The sequence below is a fragment of the Centruroides vittatus genome, unplaced genomic scaffold (genome assembly GCF_030686945.1).
Source record: "Centruroides vittatus isolate TY-2023 unplaced genomic scaffold, ASM3068694v2 contig_575, whole genome shotgun sequence".
NCBI lineage: Eukaryota > Metazoa > Arthropoda > Arachnida > Scorpiones > Buthidae > Centruroides > Centruroides vittatus.
Genome location: NW_027122344.1, coordinates 66,853 through 90,545, shown reverse-complemented (window position 1 = coordinate 90,545; position 23,693 = coordinate 66,853). Strand labels below are relative to the sequence as shown.

Genomic DNA, 23,693 nt, shown 5'->3' with positions numbered 1-23,693 from the left:
ATTTCATAATTTAATGCAGTAGCCTCTCGATTTAAGGAATAAACAAAATTTCTGTCCTAAAGAAATAATGTAAAACCTTAATTTTTATCCGCGAATATGGTGCAGTAAAAGGTTGTATCAATGAATATTAATGATGGAAAAACTCCATTTGTTACATTGTATAATTTTAAAAACATATTTAACTAAAATAATTTTTGTTGCTGTCGTAAATTTATTTTTATATTTTTAACACGTGTTTTAGTGGTGTTTTATAAATTACTTAATGTATCAATATATTATAATAGTATTTGAATAAATCGTGTGGGCCTGTATTGAAAGTTTGTTATTAACGTACAGTTGGTTTTTAAAATACATTCAATTTAATGACCTTTATTAACTAAACGGATGACTCTCAAATTTGTCCATTAAAACGAGAACCTACTACTCGTATATAAACTTTTTTTTTTAATTTCCAAAATAAAGTACTTAACATTGTTGTTTTCTTCTATAAACAGAATAACAGTATTTTTAACATTATTAATAAAGATAATTCTGAAATAATAATTTTAATCTATTGTTATTATTTAAACATATTGTAGACTAGATATTATATTTATGGATAAACATTTTGTACACCTCAGGCACACACGTATCTATGATTTCCCTTAGGAAAATTTGGATTCGATGCTTGTTTGAAATGAACCACGCCCTTTTTTCTCTCAGTTGATTTCCATCAACATTTTGACAAGTGAATATAGAAGGGATTAAGGGATCAATGACATCATAATACTCCATCTAAAATATAAAAATATAATATAATATATAAGTTATATATAAACTTGCTTCAACCTCAGCCCAATCAGATAACATAGACTACTTCGAATTTCAAAAATCTCGGAATATACAGAATAATAAGAAAAATCGGAAGAGCCTTTCCCGTCCCGTCCACTTCGAATCATCGGGGCTCTACTGTACACTTTACATTTTAAAATATTGCTTTCTATTACTTTTAATAATTCTCTTCTTCTAAAAAAGTTGACAACGTTGTTGCTAGGCTTTTCCGGCATTCTTTATTTGCTTTCATCTCTAATAGTTGCTACTATTACCTTTATGCTTTCAGATTTGCATAAAATTACTAATACGAATGATTACTCGTAAAATGGAGGTCATTTAACTATGTAAAAATATCACTCTCCCTCACCTCTTTAACATATAAAGATGTATCGAACTGAGCTTTGCCGAACTCTGGATATAAGTTTATAACTCTTATAAACTATAAAAAGATTTACTAAACACAAATTTTTGAAATAAATATAGTATTTTATAAAATTAATAACAACTTATTGCTTTATTTCAATGTTTAAATAGTAACTCTAAACAAATAAGCTAACTAATTTTAACTTTTAATTTTACATAACGAGTAAAATTATTTATAAATTTTTCATTTGTTTTAATATTTTTGTATTCTAATTCCAATTTAAAAAATTTTATGTATTTAAAAATAAACCATAGCAAATTAAGAAAATAGTTCCCATTCAAAAAGTTTTTTAAGTCAATTGTTTTGTGTTTCAGCAATATTAATCAGAAATTTAATCAAGCATTAACGACGTTACAGATCGTTGTTATTGATAGCCATTATTAAAACTGCAGCATTAACAATAATTGATTTTTTTTAATTTTTAAAATTTGTTTAATATTAAATAATTCTTTCTATGAATTAAAAGAAGAATATTAAAATTAATTAAAGTATATTTGATTTAAAGTTATGAATCTGCACTATTATTAGCATTTATTACTTGTGAAGAGAAATGATGAGCTGGTTAGGTCAATGGCCTGTCATTGGAAAGCATTTTTGTGTTATTATTCGATCGTAGATCCTATACTACGCTTACTGTGCATAAAACTAGAATTCATGCACATACAATCGAATAAAATATTAAATAAATTACGAATTGGCAATATACCAAGAAAACATTTACAACACAACAATAGTTAGAAAACAACCGCTAGATGTCTCTAGTGGGCATCCATCCTTTGACATTGGTCGTAGCGAGTGTAGTTAAGAAATTTATCTTGTCTAGTAGAATGTTATGTTTCTCCTTCGCAAATTTGTTCACTTTCTTGTGTTATTTCCAAGTTCTAGTAAATTTTATCAAATGTTTTAAAGTGTGTTTTGACTGCGATGCACGGTTCCTATCCATCACTACTCGCAAGAATTTTTAAAACGACAAGGAAGTTTTTTCCCCGTCATTCACGTTTGTTAACTGCTGCATTTATTACGGGTTTGTTGTTTGTCGGATGGTTATTTGTACATTCGACTAACAACTGGCATCAATGGTATCATATTAAACAAGGTAAGAATACTTTTATTAAAAAAAAAAAAATACTTTAACAGCTGTGAGGTCGATGGTTTAACTTTTTTTTTTATTTTCTTGAGGAAGTCGCTTTATTACGTATTTAAAATACAGTCTTATTTCAAGTTGAGAAATAGGTCTCACGTTTGTTTAAGTATTACTCAATTAAAACTGACAATACTTCAATGGTTTTTTCTCGTGCTTAACCTTTCGCTACTTACACTCGATTTGTATTGTATCTGAAAACAACTTCCACTCATTTCATCCTTCTTGTAAATTTATTTTGATAATTAACATTAGAAGATAATTGTAGTCATGATTTTAAGTTACTTAATAGTGTATATCACGTGTGAAAGTTTTCGCACGTAGCACAGAGTGTTACGTATTTGCACGTGACTTCATTAAAAATATAATTTTTGTCTACTAAAAATAACCGGACTAGAAATAAACATTTTTATTGCTTTTAGCGAATTTCCTTTCCTTCCGTTTATGATTAAATTATTCTAAATGGAAATTTTAAAATATGAATGGTTTTCATATTATTAATTTAAGCTTTGAGTCCTGAAATCAATTTAATTTTAATAAAACTAAGCGAAACACATCGTAATCATTTTCTTATAAAAATAGAATTTAATCAAGTACATTTTTTTTACAGTGTGAACTAAATATACGTAATTGTTAAAATTAGTTTAGAATTTTTTTTAAGAAATATGCTCTGCTTTTTTTAATTATTAGTCAATTAAATATGTATGTAAATATGTTCGAAATTTTTACAGTAAGAATTCTGTTTCAGATATGAATCTCTATAAAGATAGTCAAGTTGATAGTTTGAAAAATATATTGAAATCCAGTATAAATTGATGAAGTTTTTAGTAAAAGTTTTGTGATTTTATCACGAGAAGAATGAATAACAAAATATAGCTTTACAATAAATTTATAATAAATATATCAGTTTTAAAATATATTTTAAAATTGTTTATTTTAAAAAGTGCTAATTATTAACACGCTTTTTAAATTTGGATTTGTTAAATATTAACTAATTATACAATTTATACAAATTATAATCATTAAATTATTATTTTTTTTTTTTAAAAAAAATTTAATTTTCTTTTTTTTATGTCAAAACCTTGTGATTTGCAACTTTGTTCCAATTTTATTTACTTAACTAAAATTAAATTAACCGCATTTAAATTTTCATAGAACATATACTTTTTAAAATTTATTATTATATCTTCACCAATCGTGCTTATTCAGTTCAAAATTGTTCAGAAATGTCTTGTTGTTCGATCACATTTGATGACATGATTTGATTATTGCGGATTATATTTTTCTTATTTTCTGACATAATTCATTTTTACAGTTTAGTATATATATATATTTTTTTAATTTAAAAGATATATATATATTATATATATATATTTGTAATAACGTCAAAACTTAAATACAAAGAAGAAAATGTGAATTTTGAAGGAATCACTTATTTGAAATTGTTGAAAAAAGTTATTAAAATTTAATTTCAAATGAATGTAATTAAGTTGACTTGTACTATATTAATTTATAAATAAAAGCCAAATCTTTATTCTTATATTTTTAGCTTTTTTGTAGTTTATGCAATGGCTGGTGAAAAAATACTAAGTGAAATACTCATCTTTGTCACTATATAGTAGGTCTTATTGAACTTTAATAGACAAATTTAGTCAGTAACAGAGCTTGTAATATTCACATACTTAATGTTCCACGAAACAAATTTTTTCTTAACAAAAATATCATATTTAGATAAACAATTAGCTGTATAAATTGGTACAATGGTACGTGAATCATTTCTTTAACAGAATAAATTCGATTTGATATATTAACAATAAACTAATCTATTCAAGTTTCATATTTGCTTTTTCAATTTGTTAACATGTTTATCTGATTTAGAATATGCTTTTAATTTAAATGAATTTATTTATTCAAATTGAAATAAAATTTCAGTCATTTGAGATACTCGATCAGATTAAATTTATTACTCATAAGTGAATTCTGCCTTTGATTTATTATCATCAAAGTTGTATACTATATTTTGTATTCTAAAAATAAATTAAAGCTAAATGTTAAATTTATATTAATCGAAGTAGTAATTAAATTATTTAGCGATATTTATAAAACTTCTGAAATAAAAATCATTTTAAAATGATTAATATTTGGATAATGTTTATGAATTGCTTTTAAGTTGGAAAAAAGAAAGAAAATTGAGAAATCTTGATTTAGTCTAGATAACGTAGCATCTCGAGCGAAGTGTGTCACGGAATTTATGCAAGATATCCTGAACAATATAAAGTGTTGGTTCTGTACAGAACGTATATATACGAGCATTCTATCTCCAAAACAGCGCCAAGTATGACCTCAGGGCTTTTTCAGTTTAATTTTTACACTTTATTTCTGCTGCTTATACAGTTTATTTAAAACAAACATTAAAAATGAAGAGTATAGAAAATTTCAAAAAGAATAAATATTTAATGACAAAATCGTGTATAATTATCATCGAATGTTGTGAAACTAATACATCTACGTTAAACACGAATACTATACATTTTTGTTTGCATAAGTGTAGGCTATTAGTCTCCAGCCATTAACTAATATATCAATAAATATATCAAAATGTACATAAACACGTATTAAAGAAAATCGATACAACAAACATCTGAAACAATAAATGTTATCGTATTAAACTTATGAATTTTGAAAATAATAGAAAAAAACGAAAATGCAAAAGCATTCTTGCCGAAGTTACAATCTAAGATTGGACTTTAACTTAGTGATTTAATTAGTTGATTAATCACCTGATTCGCCACAAATTAGACAATAGAATATATTTAGTATAGTGACTACTTATCGTCATCGAACTTCATTCACAATCCGTATCTACTAGGGATTTATTAACTAGTTTCAGCAAGAGTCAGTAAGAGGATTTCTTCGGAGCCTTATTAAATAGGTCATTTAATTTAATAAAAACTTCCAAATTAATAGTCAAGAAAAACCAATACGTAATTGTAGCCTTGCTTTTGTATGTATTTGTGATTGAAATAGTTTCACTTGCTTATACGTCAGGCTTTCGATCTTTCTGTTTGGACATTACTAATCGATCAAACTTTATTACGATAAATATTAATCTAACTTAATGCTGATTATATATAATAATTAGCGTAGAAAATTATGTAGCTGAGATCATTAACTTCTGACTAACGTATTAAAAATGTATACGTGCATATTCTATAAGTCTACTTCTAAGAATTATCCATCTTAACGGAAAATTCGACTTCAGAGATTGCTCGAGTTATTATAAACATTAGTAAATCAGTTAGTTTCTCCATTGTTTGGGATTGATTGGGAATATGATTACATGATTTAAAAATTTGACAGGATTTTACGAATTATCAAAATTAACTTTGGTGGTAATTTCGTATAGAACTATGATAAACCAAAAGTGAAAAATTGAAATTTATCGAAGTTGTTTTTAGTATACTGTTAGATATCTTTGGCATATCATGGCATGACTTTTCATATTCTGAATATTTGTGTTATCTTAAATACTTAGTCATTTCGGGGCAAATATTTGATTTATCGTAGAATTCGTAATTTTTGAATATTTGAATGGCACACAGTTAAACATTTTAAAGTTTATTTAACGCTTTTCATTTAAAAGAGAACAGAGTGACTTAATTTTTTGACTTAAATGTAATTTAGATAAAATGTAATCAAGCTTTGTTTAGATTTTATTAGCTAATTCAATTTTCGAGAGAGAAAATTAGGTATAAATATTTATACTACTAAACGTTTTTCTTACTGTGCTTGGAGACAATAAGAATTTTTAAGTTTTAATAAACTATATGTATTCCTCACTCATTTCTTTTTGCATCTGTTAAAAGAAATTATACTATGTTTATTAATAAATAATTTAAGTTTATATTCCACTTAAATAATCGATGCGTAGTAATTAACCTTTGTAACCAATGTAGTCATAGCCTATATTTCATTCTATTATATATATATATATATATATATAATCTTCCTTAGATATGATTTGTAATAATGGATGGATAAATAGCGAATTCAAGAAATAAAAGTAGAAAGTTCATTTACACAACGGAAAAATAAAAAGGCAAAGACAACTAAAATCACCTTCCATAAAATATTTTTACGAAATTAAAACCTATATTACTTAAAACGAATAATATAATAGAAGCAATAAAATACATTTTTAAATTATATTATATTTCTTGTAAGATTATATATAAATGTTTTTAAAATCTGGAAGGGAAGAAATGCGGCAAGAGCTCTAACGTTGTTAACAGGCGTGCGACATTGATGGAAAGAATGCTTTCTGTACCAGAATGTAGCGATATAAACTGCATTAACTATATTAATCTAACACTTCCGAAAAAGCAAAACGTGTAATTAATATAAATAAATCCATTAAAATATCTGGAGTATAAAATTGTCAAAATATGAAATGAGAGGCTATGAAAACGCTTTTGAAATGAAACTCTGTAATCAGTAAACTGCAAGAATCACTAATTAAATCCTTAGCATTTTAGAAAGTTTCTAAGTAGTATGCTATAATAGAAGGAAATCATTGTTGCTTAAGATTTTAAGTGAAAGCTATGAATTAATAAGTGTGAACAAATGAGTTTTTCTCACGTGAATCGAAGAATAAGCTTTTTTAAAATTAATTTTATTAATTGTTATAATACACACACATACTCACTCACTATATAGGTTTAATAAACATATATAATATATATATATATATATATATATATATATATGCTTATTTCATACATATACGAAATTAAAGTACTGTATATTCATGTAGATAAGTGTTCACTTTTAACCTTGCGGATCCCTCATGCTTGATTTTTTAAAAATCAGTTTAAATATTTTTTAACCTCGTTGTTGTTTATTTCACATTAATCTAAGCTTGTTAACTGTTCGACTAATAGTGCCAAATAAATATCTGGGACAAGAATCTATTACATAGGCGTTATTATAGGTTCGATAGCAGAGTGAAATTAGTCAAGGGTTTCGTACTGTTAAGAATTTAACTTGTTTTTGAATGGATAGGAAAAGTCTAAATGACTTATTAGAAGGGAAAGGATCTCAGGGAAACAAATTATCTCTATTACATCTTGGTTCTTAATTCTTTTATTTAAAAAATTTTTATTTTTCTAAATAAACTTCTTAATTTTTATATGGTTACGATTCAGTTGTTGCTTCAACACACGATATACGGATATATAAGTTTTCGAAAGAGTGCTGTATTTACATTTAAAATAGAATATGGCATAAGCAAGTATTTGTTAATAGAATATTTTTATCACTTAATTATTGATGGAAATTAGTGAATTATCCGTATTTTCAATAAATAGGAAGTGCGTGTTTTTTGTTTTTAAATTATGCATTATGTATTATTAAATTATCAAGTGTAACAAAATATTTTTTAGAAAATTTATTTGCACATAGATCTTTATAGAGAATGACTTCATTATAGAATGAAGTCATAGCAAAATATGCTTAATCACTATATAGACTATCAGAGAATGAAAAAAAGAATAGAATGAATTCTCTTATCAAAGAAAACGATTTAATTATTTATATGGGAGAAGTTGTATTTATAAAATATTAAATTAACTTACAATAAGAGCTCGTATTAATCAAGTCTCTATACACAACGGGCATCTGAAGGGGTGCATTTGTAATGCTTAAGTGTTAATACTGGTTTTCCATGATTTAGAAAAGCGCAGTTTGTGTATTCAATTAAATGGTATTCAGATAAATCATTTTGTAATTTATATAGAATATATATAAACTTAAGTTTTATTTTATTTAAAGTTGTTAAAATTTTCGACATTCTACTCCAACAATTGAACATTTAATAGTTATTTGGAATACATTTTTGACGTTTGGCATTTGACAAAAACTCTTCCTTGTAATAATTAGCCAAATTAGTAATAAATCGAAGGAAAATTATCAACTTAGAATCTCGTGAACTAATCATTTTGATGACATAATGTTTCATATAAAAATTTAATCTGAATTTTTAATCATATCTCAGAGTCTCTTCCCTATATTCGAAAAATTACTGTGTTTAATAATGCAACGATAAAATAAAGCGATTCATCGAACAAATGCACGAGATGATTTAAAAAATTCATCTTTTAATATTTTTTAATGAACTCATCTTTAAATTTCATACGATACTTGGCGATTACATTATATAAACAGTTATAAAACTTAATAATCATCAAATTGAAAGATAGTTTACATCGATCAATAAAACTTTTCCAATACTAACAGCGTTTTCGTTTTTGACATTAAAGAAAAAAAGAAAAACAAGAAATTTAATATATTTTTACGATTCATATTTCTAGGAAAAGTCTGTTCGACTGAAATCCCTATCGTATTTCACCAATATTAAAATGGTTGACTTTGGCTGATATTTTTCACACTAGGCCCGCCCTTGGAAATTAAAAACACGACGAGTGTAACACGATCGAATATGTAGCCTAAACAGCAATCTCATTAAAAATTTACTATCAGTTATTAACCTGTAACGTATAAGTTACCATATGACACGGAAAGAGAAATTCTGTATTTAACCTTAGATGTATCACGTAACATTGTATCTTTTCATCCGCGTTTGTTTTCTGGCGTTGAATTTTTAGCAAATATAGTTGTGTTTATTGTGATTCTATATACGTCATTATCTACGTTTTAAAGTTCATCAGCATTATTTATGAACTGTGTATGCCTAGATTAAATACTTCATATCGCGCTGAATATGTTTGATGTTTAAATAAATACGTACAAAATTTATAAAATATTTAACAATACGCTCCAGATATAATCGATAAAAAATTTTATGACGTAGGCTTACAACACGTCCGACAAGACGACGACAAATTATCCAGGAGACGCCACTAAGTCGATGTGTTGTATCCTGAGCGAATCTATCCACGCTGCTTTTACTTTCAAACTCTATAGATCGTTTGGTCACGTGATAGAACACTAGCGAAACTTGTTTTTAGCATTTTGAAGGTGGACGCCGTTAAATCTCGAAAGAAAATTATTATAGCAGACGTTAATTTTTAAGCTAACAATTTATTGTTACGGTTTAAGAGAATTGCGATGATTTTAATTATAAACCTATAGGAAAATCTTTGACAAATCCTTGCCTTTTTATCTTTCAAAAAGTAAATTTATTAATAAATTGGTTAGCAATAATAAAAAACATCTACTGTATTGATTTATATTGTCTGATTATACTGTCTAATTTGGAAAAAAATAATGAAAAAATTGTCGCTGTTTCGTGCGAAGAATTCGTTTTGCCTAGTCCTTTACACCAGAAACATTGACTTCACAATACATAAATTCTACACATAATACATAAATGAAAATATATCACGAGAATAAAAAGTTTGAGGAAATGGAATATTTTATTAACACGTGGTTGATAGACGCCATATTGTTAAAACAATTCTTGTTCGCTCCGTGAACTCCGTACTAATTGAGCATGCTCAGAATGAATTTAAAAAATTTTTAATTTCATTGTTGCTTTGTGACACGCTTCGCATTTTGTATAATTTAAAACAATTTTCTGTAAACATTGTTAAACAATTTATTTATATATTCAGTTAATTTACGCATTAACATCGATTATTAAAATTTTAAAGAAATAAAACATTTTACTCGTTTTCGAATATGCTTTTTTTTAGTGTTTAAAATCGATCGTTCGGATGCCATTTTGTGATATAAGGTACAGTTAAACTTTGTCGTACTGTACATCGTAAATTATTTTATTCTCTTGAGATTTAGAATTTTATGGCAACATGCTTTGTCAGACCTTTCAACTGTTCCGCGATTCGCGAGATTTCAACGCATTTTGCTTTGTTGTACCATCGTCATTTTAATTGCGTTTAGGTAGTGTCATTATGAATGAGCTACACAGACGAAATTATATAATTAGCTTTTATGCAAAACTCAGTTATATATTATTTAATTAAGATAAATAAATGCCTTTCCGATGTAGAGCATAACGCATACGACAGTCCTTTTGGCTTTTCTGGCTGTTACCATCTTCAATATTACAAACTACCACATTTGCAACGTTGAAGATGGCAATACTATTTTTTGTATTCCCTTTGTTGGATGATATTCGTAATGAACCAAGCATCACTGCACCCCAGAAAGCTCTGGAGGAGAGCTCTCGGATTCTAGAACGCTTCTCTGGAGAGACTTTATAATCTGAATTTCAAGCAGACCGTTGTCCCAGGCTTTGTATGAAGTCTCATCTCATATGTGCTCATTACTCTTTCTTTGTGCTGATTTATTCTTTGTTTCCTACAGCTTTATTTGCTTCTTGTCCAATGATATGTATTTGCTGATTACGTTTGTTATTACTTGTTTCTTTTATTTGATTGTCTGACTGTAAAACGAGGTCTCATGCCTTTTGGTTTGTTTTTCATAGTTTTACAGGCACTTCTCGCTTAACGACAGAGTTCCGTTCCTATGAATTTGTCGTTAAGCGAATTGTTCTACTTATTCTTGATAAAGAAAACTCCAGCTTGTAAAAGAAACTTCAACTTGTTAACTTTGCTTTAATTTGCATTTCTTGCATATAACATGACTATTTTTGTTGATTGTATTTTTAAAATTTACTGAACGAAAAAATTAGTTTATTCATTTAAAAAAGTCACTCAGATTAATATTTTAGTCATTGAATCCTTCAAAGCGTTGAAGCCAAAATGGTTCCAGATCATGAGTCGTCATAAAAGTTATCAGCAGGGCTATCAGGAGCTGTAAAGGGTCCGGGTAAGGAAGATGACTGCGAAGAAATAGAAATACTTTACGGGTAAGAGTCACGGGTGTAACCAGGGCCGTGCTGTGCTATGATGCAGAGAGGCGGCCGCATCAGGCGGGACCGTAAGAGGGCGGCATAAGCAGCGAAATTAAAATATTATTTGAACAATTCAATAATTAAAAATTTTTACGTAACGCTTTTCTATATTGGTCTATGTTATTCAGATATTGATGTATACGCTTTATGATTTATTGCACGTTTCTGCCTAAGCGCTTTCGGTACACTTTGATTTTAGTTTCTGGTTCATGTGCATTGTTGGCGAGCGCTCGCCTAAAGGCTTTTGACGTGACAGCACAAAGCTGTTGTTTTTGTTTGTAATATACCGTGCGATCACTCCTAAAAGCTGAGACGGCAATTATCATAAAAGACAATTGCACGTGTAATGTGTTGATAGTTCTGCTTTGAGCTTAAATTATTGACAATATTTGATTTTAACGTTAGTTTGTCTCGAGAAGTAGCAAGAGGCTGTGCTGTGTTTAAATCAGATATATATCTGTATCAGTGTAATATTTTTGCATTTATACTAGTTCAGTTTTTTGTGTTTAAAAAGTAGATCAGGTAAAAGAATTAGTTTTTTACAGCAATTGTAGTTGCTTATTATCATTGAAAAGGATTATGTCAGTGGCGTAGCTAGGATTCTCTGGGACCGGTGCGGAACCAGATTTGTGAGCTCCGAAAAAATTTTTCGGGTCTTTTTTTCGTGATTTTGGGGCCCTCGGGCCCGGTACGGACCGCACCTACCGCACCACCCTAGCTACGCCACTGGATTATGTTGTGACAATAGGGACTCGAATTAAAAAATAGGATTTGCACGGACTGGATATATCATGTGCGGAACGTGTGCCTGTGTATGATAGTTATTTAGGTAATATTGAACTACTTTTACGTTCTGTGTGTGATAGAGTTGCTTAGGAAATATTTGGATTTGCCTACTTTTGCGTTCGTTATTTTTTGCTCTATTTTTACTAAATTCATATACGTTAAACTGGAGACAATGCAATGACAACTTAAGGAAAGGAATATGTCAAAACGGCTGCTAGCTGTCAATTTTGCCCGACAATGTTCGGGCAAAAAGTAACGATAGCGAAAAATAAGATTTTAGATTATATCCGATCTTACCCGTTTTCACCGGGTGAAAGAATTAGGTCTCCCTCTTCCGAGATTAATTAGAGAATTTTTACATGGTCTGAAAATATGTTCGATTTTCTGAAAAACAAGGCATCTAAAATAGCTCAGTAAAGCAGAGATTTTTAAAATAACGGTTAACCCTCTTTCTCTCCCCCGTGGGATAATTTCCAAAAATCCCTTTTTAGTGTGCATCAACGAATTATGGATATAGAAATTCAGCATTGAAAGGGAGTTCTAAAAGGAATTATGTCAATTATTAGACTGTTGGCCTCACAATGCTTAGCTTTACGTGGAACAACTGAACATTTGTTTCAGCCTAATAACGGAAACTTCCTAAAGTTGGTAGAATTGCTTTCTGAGTTTGATCCAGTTACAGAAAAACGCATCGGGAGAGTTCAACGCGAGTCTGATAAATGGTCTGTGACTTAGATAAGCAATAATATACAAGATGAGCTGATAAATTTGACGGGAAATGTAATTTAAGCAAAATTGTCGAAATAACAAAAATCGCTAAATATTTTTCGATAATCGCCGATTGTTCCCCAGACGTAAGTCACATTGAGCAGCTCTCATTAACAATAAGAGTTGTCGCTTTTAACTCCATTCAAAATAAATATTAAATCGAAGAATTTTTTATTGGTTTTAGTTTTGGTTTTTTTTTTATTTTTTTGAAGCTTGTGATTCAACTAGAGAGAGTTTGACAGAACTTATTCTGACACATTTGGAAAAGTTAGGTTTTGAGTTAAAGTGGCTTAGAGGACAAGGTTATGACGACGGAGCTAATATGAAAGGAGTAAGAAAGGGTGTACAAAATCGAATACTTGAAAAATATCCAAAGGCGTTTTATGTGCCTTGCGCGTGTCATTCTTTAAATCTAGTTGTTAATGATGCAGCGTCTTCTACAGAAACAACTTTTTTTCTATTGTACAAGAACTTTACACTTTTTTCCTGACTCTCCAAAGCGTTGGGAAGTACTAAAAAAATGTTTCACAATGAACTCTAAAACCATTGAGTGCTATTAGGTGGTCGAGCAGAATAGATGCGTTAAAACCTTTACAATTTCAACTATGCGAAATCTATGATGCATTATTCCAAATAATATAAGACGTCAACAGAGATGCAGAAACTAAAGTTAAAGCAAGAGGGTTAGCAAAAAACATTAAAAGTTACAAGTTTATATGTGGTGTAATTCTTTGGCATGATATTTTATTTGAAATAGTGTAAATTCAGTCTCGAAGCTATTGCAATCTGTAACTATAAATTTGTCAGATTGTGTAAAGGATGTTATCAGAAACCATACAAAAAGTGAAAAGTTATAGACAATCTGGATATGATCAGATAAAAATTGCGGATAATGAGATTGCAGAGAATCTTGAATGTAGTACAGAATTTCCTGCCGAAACTGAAGTTAGAGCCAGAAGGAAAAAGCATCAATTTGACTATGAAGAAGCTGTCAATGAACCCTTAACAGAAGAGAGTAAATTTAAAATAAACTTTTTCAATTATATTCTGGATATTACCCTTAATTCTCTGAATGATTCACGCTTCTGGAAACCCATATAACAAAATTTAACAAAAATGTTCAGTTTTTATATGACATTTTAAATCTGAAGGATTTAGATGACAAAACGCTAGAAAATTATTGTACCAGTCTCCAGTCGATATTTTCGGTCGAAAATGAATCAGATATAAATGCAAATGATCTTCAAGAAGAATTACGTGATATATCCCGAATAGTACTATATTCTTGAAACCTTTTGGATGTTTTAAATAATTTGTGCCAAAATAACTTAATTACTCTGTATCCGAATACTGTCGTAAGGTCTGAGAATTTTATTAAGACTCCCCGTCTCTGTAGCTAGTGGGCAAAGAATTTTTTCCAAATTAAAATTAATAAAATACTATTTATGAAGTTCAATAAGCCAAAAAAAACTTAGAAATTTGTCATTAATTTCTATTGAATCACTCTAAACTACACATCCCTAATTAACGAAATTGCTAAAGTGAGAAGAGTAAAACTGTAGTAATTGTTGTAGTTTATATTTTCAAAATAAATCATCTTGCGCTAAAAAATGCACAACAAAATACAAACTTATAAACGAAATAAGTCTTGGAGATTGCGAGAGCGCTTTGTTTAGTGAATACTGACCGACTTTGGGAACGAGACTGACTACGAATAGGAATTTCCGAGACTCAAACTGAGGGGAGATTTCCCGCGCTGAAGATCTGGTCGTAAGTGATGAGTGGTTGTACTTATTAATGTCCACTGGACAATAAGGAAAACCATTTATTTTGTATATATTTGTCTATACGATTATGTTGGATGTGTCGCTAATTTTGGCTCTTTATTTTATTTATGTATAAATCTATTATTGTCTTGAGATTTTAAAAAAAAAATTTAACTTTTATTTTATTCTATTTTTTACTATTTCTAACTTATTACCATTTATTATATCATATAGTCACTTGCAGATTTCTCATGTTTTTACAAAATTGTTTTTTTTTCCTTTCTCCGTATAACGAATAGGCTATATTTATGTATTTACTCACTCTGTTTTCTTTAGACCTCCAGTTGTGCTTTGGCGGTACTGGGATGTACAGTATATCATACCAATTCGAATTGAATTGTGCTTAAATAAACAATATATAAACTATATATTATTTATAAATTTATGTTCACAATTCAATTAAATGATATATACTGTATTTATCATTTAATGTGCTAAATACAGTATATATGTAAAATTCAATTTTATAGTGACAAAGGGCCCGACCTCTGTCAAAGTCTAACCTATGAATTTTCGATTGGCTTTCTCACATGAGCTGTTTTTGGTTCTGATATATTTATTATTTAGAGAAAAATGGTTTGAAAAAGGTCACGAGTGACTCAGTGATGAGTACAGTACATAACATCACTTAAACGATTAAACACTACAAATAAAAGGTGGGGGAATGGAAGCGAGGAAAATTAAATTTAATAATTCTTGATACAAAACACATCCTCATATAAAATAAATTAATGACTGTTATAAAACTGCTATAGCCTAATGCGAACCAGTGACATTGCTTGTTTCATTTGAAATGGACTGTCATTGGCTTGCTGTATTAAAATTGTTTTATTAGGCAGTGCACCCAATGTTTTGATTGTTACTGTATATTAGTATATAGTAAACCGTATGCTAGTAAACATAACATACAATATGTTTATTATCAGTTACAATATAATATATATATTATTGATTTTAAATATTAAAATTGTTTTCCTTCTCGAAGTAGTTTGTCCTTCATTTTAAGCGTCCTTATCCTTAATTATTAAGTTTGGTTGACAGATATGAGGCTTTCTCTTGCAACGATCATTAGGTTTTCTCTCTCAGATTTCTTTCTGCTTCAACATTTTCATTAAACGAGACCAATTTAACTTAATATCCATTGAGTAATAGGTAAAAATTTAAACGGAAATTTATTATAACTTTTGTATAAATTTTAATAACAATGTTTTATTCAAATTATTACAATGTGACTTACCTTTTGCAGATGCCTTTCAAGATCCTTCCCTCTTGACCATATACTGTAATCCTGGCAGATTAGGTAATCAAATGTCAACATACGCAGCTTTACTGGGATTATCTAAACTAAATAATCGTACACCATATGTGCAACATTGTAATATGATTCACCTCCGACCTTATTTTTATGTAAGTGCTGCAGAAATTCAAGAAATTCCAGAAAGTAACAGGCGACATTATCCTTTAGCTCCGTATTTTCGTCCTGAAGATAGCCACATCCCAACGGATAAAAATGTACTAAGTGGATATGGATTTCCCAATTCATATACGTTTTTTGATCATATAAGAAATATAATTCGCAGCGAATTTCAATTTAAAGAATTTTTAGTGTCTTATGTTCAAACATTTCTTTCAACTTTGAGAGAACAGAATCCGAAAGCAATCTTTGTTGGTGTTCATGTGAGAAGAACGGATTATTGCAAGTGGTTAAAAAAGTACAGCGGACGAAAAGTAAATTTACTCTATTTTAACGAAGCTTTCAAATATTTTCGTAGTAAATATAGTAATGTGATCTTCATAGTAGTTAGCGATGATCGAAGATGGTGTCGTAAATATCTAACTAAATGGTCTGATGTAGTGGTCGCACCAACTCCTCCTGAAGCAGCTTATGATTTGGCTCTTCTATCTCAGTGCAATCACACAATTATAACTTATGGCTCATTTGGCTTTTGGGGAGCTTATTTGGCGGGTGGTGAGACTGTTTATTTCGCAGAATATTTAATGCCAAATTCAACGTTCTTAACGGATCACTTGCCTTATAATAAAACTTATCTGCCTGAATGGATCGATATTACTGCTAAGAATACTAAAGTTTTAAATAGGTTTGAAGACGAGGATAAACAGTGCGATTTGCCTTGGTATCAAATATTTTGGGATTGGTTATGGTATAGTTGAAATCGAAGTATTAACAAATTGAGACATTAGAACATGGAATTTAAATACTTCAGAGTGTTATTTAGAACAAGTGATAAATTAATTGCAAAATATATTTTTTTAATACGTAAAGATATTTTATTAACATTTTGCATTTCATGTGAGAACGAAATCGAGGAATATGCCTAAAACAAACTGCGGACTAATAATTTAAATAATTTAAATGCCCGACTTGGAAAAAACATTTTTTATAGTTAAATCCAAAAATAATTAAGCATTTTAAATTTAAAGTTGTAATGCTTTCATTTAAAATGTGCTTAATTTATAAACACAATTAAGTCAATGACTGCATCTCATATTCGTAGTTTTTCCTTATCCTATTCAAATAAACAACCATGCTTTTTATAATGATGTATCCGTCCATTACTTTAAGATCACCTTTAAAATTTGGTAGCAAACGATAATATGAAATGTTTAACAAGCAACCATCGTTGAAAGTATAAAAAATTTTTTTAGCTATACTTAGTATTTCTGCACTTTCGATTTTTTTTGCTTGAAAATTATAAATAAAATTTTAAAAATTTCCGATATATACAGTAATTTATATAATAATCTCATATTTGTATAATTAGAAAATATATTTAATTGTTAGAATGAAAATGAACTCAAATATTTATGGATAAATCATGAATTTGTTAAATTTTGAATTTAAACATTTTATGGAAAATTAAATTTATTGTAAATGTTATGAGATTGAAATATTTTGTAAGATTAAGAGACTAAATATACGTGCAATATTTGTTAAAAGTATTGCAAAAGCCAATGTAAGTTGTATTTTCCAAGATATATTCTATACAGTTTTCGCATTAAGCTATTGTATGTGCAATGTTTTTAATAAATATTTTACTGTGTTGTTGTATAATTTAATGTATTTAAACGAATGGAACTATTTAATATTTATTACATTTTCCATAATATTCATAATTCATTTAATTTAAAGCACTAATTACATGTAAAAAGCATACAATTTAAGACTAAGTATTAGGTGTACAATTTATCTAAATCAAGCTAGAAATTAGTTTTATTATGAAAATAACAATCATTGAATTCATTGAATTTTCGACAAATCAAATTACAGTAGACTATTTTATCGTATATAATATTTTATTGATAATTGCGTGACTGGAATATTTTATGCCATTTTACGAAATTGTTTTATTTATCAAAATATTCTTTACGTGAGCTATCCAATGACAACATTTATTTTTGGACACACTATTAAAAGCATATATTAATTTATCAAATGCCATTTAAAATCTTACTTATGTCAGCAATTCAAACATTGTGAATTTGATCAACGAGAGAGTGTTTTCTACATTTAAAAAAAAAAAAAAAAAAAAAGTGAAAAACAACATAGGAAATAAATATACATGTATATTTTATTTTCCTAAGTTATTGATATTTATATTAATTTTAAAACTAGCTCTATGAAAGAATAAAAAATCGCTTTTTTTCATGATAAATTGATTTATAAAACTTGTATGATGCAATACTGTATTGATTATTCTTTTGAAAGTGACAAAGATAAAATACTATTGAAAATGCAATGGGTTAAAATTCTTTTCTAATAAAATTAAACCTGAAAGAGAGACTATATATAAGTGAAAACTCAATAAAATGTAAGGTATCAATACATCAAGTAAGTAGATAAAAATATCAATAACTAATGTTTAATTTAATTGAAAATTTTTCAACGTTTCAATTATTTCGGTGATACAAAATTGATTATATAAAATATTTGTTAGGTGTAAGAATTAAATTGGCCTTTGATATAAGAATCGATTTTATATAGGCCTATACACAAGTCAAAAGGCCCGAAGCAGCTATCGGGGCATAGTATATTATTATTTTTATTTGCAATTTAGTATTATACTGTAAAAATATAAAATAATTTATATTGTTAATTTAAATAATTGTTAGCGGCGCCCCCTAGTGGCCGTTTTTGGCATACCGTGACAAAGAAAATGCCCATTTTTTCGGCTTTATATAGTAGATACGATACAAAACGTAATGGAATAATTTCAGGGAAACGTGAGATCTATAAATATTTATTGTATATAAATTAATTTTTTATAATTTTGTGTAAATTATTATACAGCATCAGACGAAGTATCCGTCAAGCTCGGGGCCAGAAGTGGTCAGATTTCTGAATTTTTCTGTTTTCTGGGATGGACACAGGCTAAATATAACATACTTTAAATATAATGAAAAGTAAAGGAGCAAATTGTATTTAAAACACGATATGCGAGCAGCCGTACTAGAACTGGTGTCGTGCGACGCGTTCTGTACAGTAAATCAGGAAAACAAAGTAGCAGCGCAGCAAACTACAGCTGCTGCAGCTCGTCAAATTCAAACCTAGCCAATTTCAAATGTAGCTTATTTTCGAGTAATTTTTTTAATATATAGATTAAACTTGTACAAACGGCACAGTCAAACTTCACATAAGAATAATTCTTTAAACTGCAAATTCTAAAATGTGTACATTCTGCAAAACATTGTGCATTTTTTGTGCTTTATAAATAGGAAATGCGTTCATTTTGTATTAAATATAATAAAAATTTCAGGTACATTTATATTAAATGATACAATTTACGAGTATTTATTTTCATACACTAACATTTGCTTTAAATATCAAAAGTAACTCAATAAATGCATAAATAAGTTAATAGAAGCATTAACCAAAAATCATTCCTGTATAAAACAATCTTAATGATTATATAATTTTAGAAATAATAATAATTATAGCCTTTGAAACATTAACACGAACTACAAATATGTGAGAGACTTTCTGCTTTATAATAATTTTGAGTTATAATGAGATGTAATCATATTATTCAAATGAATACCGCTCTATTTAGGAATCGATTAAATATTCTACAGCTATTTCATTCGCTTTACAAATTTTAATGGTAAAGTGAATGAAAATTGAAATGAATTTTAATGGTAAACTTTGTAATCAATGATATAATTGTAATTTAAAAAGAGGAAGATACCATATTCTGTAGACCTGATCTTCGCATTCAGTAATACCTTATAATTTTAAGCCAAATTTTAAGAAGTGATTTATACTTTGTTTCACTGTTTAAAATTTTATTAGGCAAAATCAAAGGCTGTATTATAGATTACTTCCTATGGAATTTCAGGACTTTGAGTATATATTTGAACTCGGGACCGAGACGAGTTCAACAGTACTAAACTTTCTTATTTTTCGTCTCCGGTCCAAAAGTAATGATATTTACAATTTATTACCTTTCACAATGCATTCTACGCCATTTTAGTTTTCCACTAGGTGGCGTTCGACTATTCGCGCTCCGGACGGACCTCCCGGAGGGAGGCCGCCGGCAGGCCGCCGAGTGTTTAACGTCACTAGTTATTGATTCACGGTAGTTCTTGAACGAAAGAAAAAAAAAAGAATTGGCGTTTGATTGTTCGTGCAATTTCTTGCCTTTCAGAGTGCTTTTTTAATGGTTTGCAGACTTTACCGCAAGATGGCGGCACTAGCAACTGCAGTACCCAAGGTCTATATAAGGTCAGGACACACGTACTGTACTGGAGCCGCCATTTTGGGACTTTTTGAGTCGCATATTTAAAACAGGCTTGTACGAGCAGTCTGTTTTATACGACATTAATTAAACTAAAATTGTATAAATTAGTTTAATTAATGTCGTATAAAACTGATTGCTTGTACAAGTTTGTTTTAAACATGCGACTCAAAAAGTCCCAAAATGGCGGCTCCAGTACGCGTGTCCTGACCTTATATAGACCTTGATGGTGCCGTCTGCATGATAGCATTAAATAAGTATGATAACTTTCTTATTTTTCGTCTCCGGTCCAAAAGTAGTATATCGTTGAACTCGTCTTGGTCCCCTGAGTTCAGATATATACTCAAAATCCCGAAATTTCATAGGGAGTAATCTACTGTTAAACATGTAACTGAGATTCCTAATTACCATTCTCATTTGTAAGGATGATTAAAATAATCATTTTTTTAAGTGAGTTGTGTTACTATCCAAACAAATCATATTGAAAGGTTTACAGCCAAATATCTTAATGGTTAAATTATGATAATCGTATTTATTATTCTTTTAATAAATTTTTTTCGACTATTTCAGAAATCAAACATTTCATTTATTTGTAATGATATCTATAAACAAAGAATGATTCTCATTTTTAAACATTTACATTACGGAGATTTGAGACAATAGGGGACAAAAATTAAAAAGTATGACTCAGCGATGAATTGTTCTTGTTCTTGTTCTTGTTCGTGGGTTTATGTTGGAAGGTATGGCCGTTGTCGGCTTTTCTTCCGATGCGCCGCCTGGTGGTTAGGCGAAGCGGCCGGTCTTATATATGTACCGCTCAAGGGCTGAGATGTGGTGGCTCGGGTCTAAACCCGCGTGTGGCCAGTAAAGTTGGCTGAGGTGGCGAGTCTGGTTCAGGTCCAAAGAAAGGGCTTGGCGATGAATTGTCTTGGTCCACTCGATGAACTAACAGTTCTGTGCCTCCTTTTCCAAGCATTGAAGCATTCCATTCACTTTTCCTGAGCGACTTTGGACCAATCGTCTTTGAAAACATTTCAGAGGCCTTCCACTTTTATTGGCTTTTCTGCGAAAGAGGTGTTGTTTTAAAAGACCAAAGCCATAGCAATCCATCGGCGATATATCAAGACTTGACAAGTACAGTTTATCTTTTTTCTCGATGTAATTGATGCCAATCGAAGTTTTCAAGATACGCAGTGGTGAAATTTGCTGTGTGGATGCCATATCATGGTGAATTGTGACTTTCTGGAGTTCAGCAAGACGTAGCAACGAAACTTCTCTTTCTACTTAAGACTTTAATATTTTCTCCACGTAGTATTCTGCGTTCACGGGGTTTTTTTAGGAACACTACGATCATGAAGCCTTCTGGTCAATTTTCACTGCAGTGGATTAGCCACTCCTGAAATATATATATATATATATATATTTTTTCTTTTGTTTATCATCTTCCTCTTTCTGTTGCAGTAGTCTAAATATATTTAAACCCAAGTATGGAGGCGGTAAAAATTACTCCGACTCTGTCAAATTTGAAATGTCAGAATTCAACTCCGACTTAGTGCGATATTTTTAATAAAGAACAATCTTTTTTTATATAAGAAAAATACCACTGAATATCTGAACATTTTTATCTTAAATTTCTTTATAAAAATTGTAGTAAAATTTATGGCGAGAATAAAAAAATGGATATAACGAAATTACCTTGAAAAAATTTTCGAGTACATAAAAAAATACTACACATGTGTTTTTCATTTTTATCAGCCAAAAGCATTCCATTTTTATTAGTTAATTGATTTAATTTTTAATCATTTTAAAGAAAATTAAATACAATAAAACGCAAAAAACTCTTTTCATACCCTGTATTTCACATTTTACTAATAGTAAAATTCAAAGTCATTGTCGGAAGAATTTTACCGACTCTGACTCCGCCCTAAAACATCGGACTCCAATTCCACAATATTTAAACCTTATCTATAGTGGTTTTGTTTGGTTTATTTTTATACGGAAACGCGACACGTGAGCGGTCTGCCAAGGGGGGATGCTTCCTGGGAGGACTTTCTTTGGGGAAACTGGCCCTTATTTAGATTTACAAACGTGAAGAAAATTCCACACGGTCAGTCCGTTAGTGAGGCGCGAACCCCTTTATCTATAGTGATCATGTATTCTGCCTTATGACGAAACGAATAAGCATTACATTTATTTATATAACTCATATTAGTGGAATAAAAAAGGATAGTAAAAGAAATTAAGATACAGGTCTATTCCAAGAGTTTGATATTTTATCTATAATAATGCAAAATTATACAATTTAATAATTTATTAATATCGCCTATATTGCTTTAATTTGCATGAAAAATACAAATTATCATTTTTCATTAATATAAAATTTGTGTTCATAACTTTTTCGTTTGCCTCAAGCGCTAGACTTTATTGTTAAATTTATTATATATCCAATCATATACTGTGTAAATTATAATTTATTTAAAATAAATTAAATTTAGCTATTAAATTATTAAAATAATTTACTATTGAATAATTTTTAAACTTGATCGTTTAAATAATTAAGAATTTGGGTTCAATAAAAATAAAACACTACGAACTGAATAGGTCACTTAATTGTATTTTCTATGGTGATTTTGATTATTAACATATATATATATTCTGAGTAATAATTTTCGTTTCTACCGATACTTTCGCAAATTGTTGACATATATTGGATTATTAAATCAATAATACATTAACTCTATATCGATTGCAAGAAGTTTACATCTAATATGATAGAGAATTAAATAATTTCGTGTGGAAATAATATCGACTTATGTCGTGTTTACATTATATAATAATGACTCAAAATACTTAGTAAATTACTGTGAATGTATTACTCTCATCTTTAAAACATTTACCATTAAATTACTGTTATTTTATGAATAGATAATTTTAATAGATCTTGTTTATTATAGATAAAAATAATTCATATATTGCAAGGCAATTTATCGCCACATTTTTAAGTGAATTATTGGGAAATTAATAAATTAATATATCGCACTTGAAATTTAAGTCATGAAACATTTTCAAAGTTGCAAAGAAGTTTAATTTTTAAATGCCAATATCGCTGCATATGATACTGTCTTTCATGGCTGCAAAATTTTCAATGTGTCCTCAATACTTTTTAAATGTGTTTACAACCAAATATCAAACGGATCCAAAGAACTAAAACTGTCATAACGATGAATTTTAGTATATTTTTATCCGGAAATGTCTTCGGCGTGACTTGAAATGTTACCATACGAAATTT

At 29.0% G+C, this 23,693-nt stretch overlaps 1 protein-coding gene across 1 annotated transcript; it reads left to right on the top strand.

The window, feature by feature from the left end:
* Positions 1 to 1,968: 1,968 nt before the first annotated feature.
* Positions 1,969 to 17,724, top strand: LOC136979036 (galactoside alpha-(1,2)-fucosyltransferase 2-like). The gene is made up of 2 exons (XM_067274913.1): positions 1,969 to 2,333; positions 15,898 to 17,724. The coding sequence occupies exons 1-2, from the start codon at positions 2,162 to 2,164 to the stop codon at positions 16,821 to 16,823; spliced, it is 1,098 nt and encodes a 365-aa protein (XP_067131014.1). The 5' UTR covers positions 1,969 to 2,161; the 3' UTR covers positions 16,824 to 17,724.
* The last annotated feature ends 5,969 nt before the right edge of the window (positions 17,725 to 23,693 follow it).